The sequence below is a fragment of the Porites lutea genome, chromosome 9 (genome assembly GCF_958299795.1).
Source record: "Porites lutea chromosome 9, jaPorLute2.1, whole genome shotgun sequence".
NCBI lineage: Eukaryota > Metazoa > Cnidaria > Anthozoa > Scleractinia > Poritidae > Porites > Porites lutea.
Window position 1 is genome coordinate 20,307,457 of NC_133209.1, and position 3,604 is coordinate 20,311,060.

At 38.8% G+C, this 3,604-nt stretch overlaps 1 protein-coding gene across 1 annotated transcript; it reads right to left on the minus strand.

Moving 5' to 3' along the window:
• Nucleotides 1–1,824, minus strand: LOC140948313 (BTB/POZ domain-containing protein KCTD8-like). Its single transcript, XM_073397542.1, has one exon. It carries the CDS (start codon nt 1,684–1,686, stop codon nt 955–957), a length of 732 nt encoding a protein of 243 aa, XP_073253643.1. The 5' UTR covers nt 1,687–1,824; the 3' UTR covers nt 1–954.
• Nucleotides 1,825–3,604: the final 1,780 nt, after the last annotated feature.

Consider the following 3,604-nt stretch of genomic DNA (forward strand, 5'->3'; position numbering starts at 1 on the left):
AGTCAATCATTTGCATCATATTTAACATGCTTGGAAACTATTACGTGAGTTGAAAGATTGTAGACAAAACCTTTTAGTTTCGAAAGGACATGTAGTTAAAGACCGACACTTTTTATAAACGATGGCTTATTTACACTGATTTGCATATTGCAGAACCATTTGTAGATTTTGTAATTCCTAAATTATTTCATCGTGATTTTTCCCTAATATCAATGGCAATGCTTTTTGAGACCTTAAATTTTATTTGTATGGCTTTGTTATTTATAATTGAAATTTAATTTTCTCACTTCTTGTCCTTTTTTTTTGTTACCGGTTATAGTGTTCAATCTATGATTCCTGTTCTGTATTTTAACTGTTTTAAAGGTTTCATAACTCTCTTGTCATAGACGCGACGAAATAATGAAGACGTATGTCTAGTTTGCGAAGTCGAACATCACAAAACAATGTAATAATGAAAAATCCCATAGTTCTTGAATAGAATCTTATTCATTGTGCATTTGTTTGTCCTGGACAGTTGGAAAAGTAATTTACGCGACGTCAAGAATTTCGTAGTCAATCCATACGGCTAAACCTTAACACAAAACTGATAATGAATAAAATGAAAACATTTCCTGTGAAGTTTATAGGCGACCAATATTGCAAATAAATCAAATTCGTGACGTACAAGAAAACCACTGTGATCCAAGTCCAAAAAAAAGGATAGTGAAATGTAATTTTACTCTTCATAAAAAAAACTAGAACGCATATTATTAAAGTCTTTGTAAACGTTAAAGACACCTCCTTGCTAATTTTTGTTTTAACATAAGTTCATAACCACCATTCTTTCCCTTTTTTTTCTTTCGTCGATCGTCAGTTAGCCATCGGCGTAACAAAGAAATTCCACCAAGCCGGTGCCTTTCATATGATCGATTTTAGTTATGAAAAGTACAAACAACAGGCACTAGAATAGAATAATTACTGTCTAAAGAACACATAATCGTTGAAGTGATTCCATTTGGTCTCCTCGCTTTCTGGGTCGTAACCTGCCCCACCGGCCGCGCTTGTGACAAGCTTGAAGCCTCTCTCGTATAACTGGTCGAAGGCCTTTTCCAGATAGTTGTGCTTGAGGTAAAATCGGTTTGTGTACCTTTGCACTGCGTCGTCCCGGTCTGGATCTCGCGTCTCATTGAGCCACTCGCCAAATACTTCTCTCGCCAGCGCCACGTTACCGCAGACTAAGATTCGCTGCAACTTGCGAAATTTCACATCGGCTACCCCATCACGCCCAAACGCGTACGTCCCACGAACCCCGATGGACAGAAACCCGGACGGTTTGCTATTTATGTCGCCGCGACCCGTTTTGACACGGTCCTGCTCGCGTTGTAGAGCTTTAATAATTCCCTTCAATCTAAAAAACTCAGCTTCTCCAAGCAGTCTTTCTCTCTCGTTGAAATTCTCCGGCAGCGACAGCTTGGAGTTACGAAGATAGTCCAGTATGTATCGGAATAGCATGCCGTCGCGGTCGATGAAGAACCGACCGCGAGAGTCTCGAGGGATTTTCTGTTTGCCGCTGAACATCGCGCTTAGCAGCGAATCTGGATCTTTAAGAAGCGTCGGTAGCGACGTAGTGTACAGCTGTCCGCCGACATTAAGCTCTACAACGGCCGGGAGGTTCTGATCGGGTGGCGATTCCTTGGGACATTGCATATTTTCAAGCCTAAGGATCAAGCGAAAGTAATGGAGATTTTGAATGTTCAATTCTGGTTAGTTTCAGCAGAAGGTAAATAGTAATTGCTGTTTGCATTGCGCTTGCGCAATTCAACCCTTCCGATTCAAAGATGCGGCACTTTTTCTCTTTCAAGAACATCTGCTCGTGATCGTGTTTTCAAAGCTTCTATGATTCATCTCGCTTTATTGTCTCTTCAACCACTAAAAGCCTCAAACGAAATAAACCGCGCTGTTAACGCCTTTTTAAACTCACTTTAGATTACTTTCTATAATTTGCAGTTCTACCTTCTAGTGATCTTCAAATGGAGCCCTTCTTAGTTATAATTTTGGTGGATACAAAAATTATACTACCGCGAAATATTTATTTAAAATTATGTATTCCGAAACAGCAACCCCTTTTGTCTTGATAAATTTTGTTTTTAAATGGAGACGTAATTTTTGCCAACATTGAATTTATCTAAATTGGTTAGAACCTGCTGACACCTTGTAAGTTCGAACTCATAGCCACCCTTTCAGGTTTGTATTGTTTGCTTCAGTAAAAGCGTATTTGCATGTGGAAACAAAGACAACTGATCAGTTCACGTGCTCTTCCTTTTCAGTGCGGTTTAATTGCGTCGTTTTTCTCGATCTTAACATTTCCGACGACCTTAAAAGGATGATGGACAGAAACACGGCAATTGACTGCAAAAGCCGGTTTTAAAAACATTAGTCCGGTTACAGACTACGCGCGTTTCGATTTCAGTTTTAAAATTGCAAATTAGTCGGCGGTACAGCTAAAACTTGTACACAACGCGTGAGTGGAATAAATTAGGACCTCTCAATCGCTATTTAAAATACTATAGGGGGCCTTGAATTCGTACAATAAACTGGTTAAATTTTGGCCTAGTAGTTTTGTCTATGTAAATAATAATAGTCTCTTCATTTTATTTTTTTCTACGTTTTTTTTAACAGTAAACTTTGTTTTAATTGCAGTATTTTATTTCATTTGTTGAAAGGCGATGAATTAGTTGGGCTGTTGCCAACGCCATTTTTAAGATGTAAATTGGTCGTTAACTGCAAAAAGATTTAAATTAAGTGGACACAACAATTAACGAAATGGCTGGATTAAACGCGTTTTACTTTTCACTCGCCCGTTTAGAAGAAAAGACAAATGGACGTCATATCTCTGTATGACTTTCGTGGAAATTTAAAAAAAAATGCGCCATTCCTAGTTTTGGGCCTAAGAAGGCGGCCTGCAACATTTTATTTTATTTCAGAGTCTTCAAATTATAGAACCTCCTTATGCAGCATAATTAACAGCTCCATGTATTGCTTCAAAGCTTTCATTTACAACCATAACTTGGCTTTTCTTTTGCGGAATAAAACCTTCCCCTTTTCAGTAAAGACTGCATTGTTTTTATCTGATTAAAAAAAGGTGATAACTCAGTACAGAAGTAGTTCGATGTACGTCTTCACACTTACAATTTTAATGGACGAACTATAGTTAATCACTCCCAGACCACGTTTCTATGACGAGAGGATTGTCGCAGTGACTCCATGGCTATATTCATATATGTACTATACCGATTGTTTTTCTTGCCGTTACGAAAAGCTATACGGTATAATGTGAACACCTATCCGACATGTGACTCTGCACTCTAGAGATCAGCGAGGCCCAGCTTCGCTCCGTCACAGAAATCGCACCGAAATCACACTTCTTATGTGGGAACAGAAACCCTATCCAGTATTTTCGTGCCGGCGCAATAGCTATTCGGTAAGAAGGTAGGTATCCGGTGAACGTAGACTAGCCTAAATGTTAAAGGCTGTAGACAAAATGCTATAGGGTTCCCAGACCACGTTTCTATGACGAGAGGATTGTCGCAGTGACTCCATGGCTATATTCATATATGAACTATAC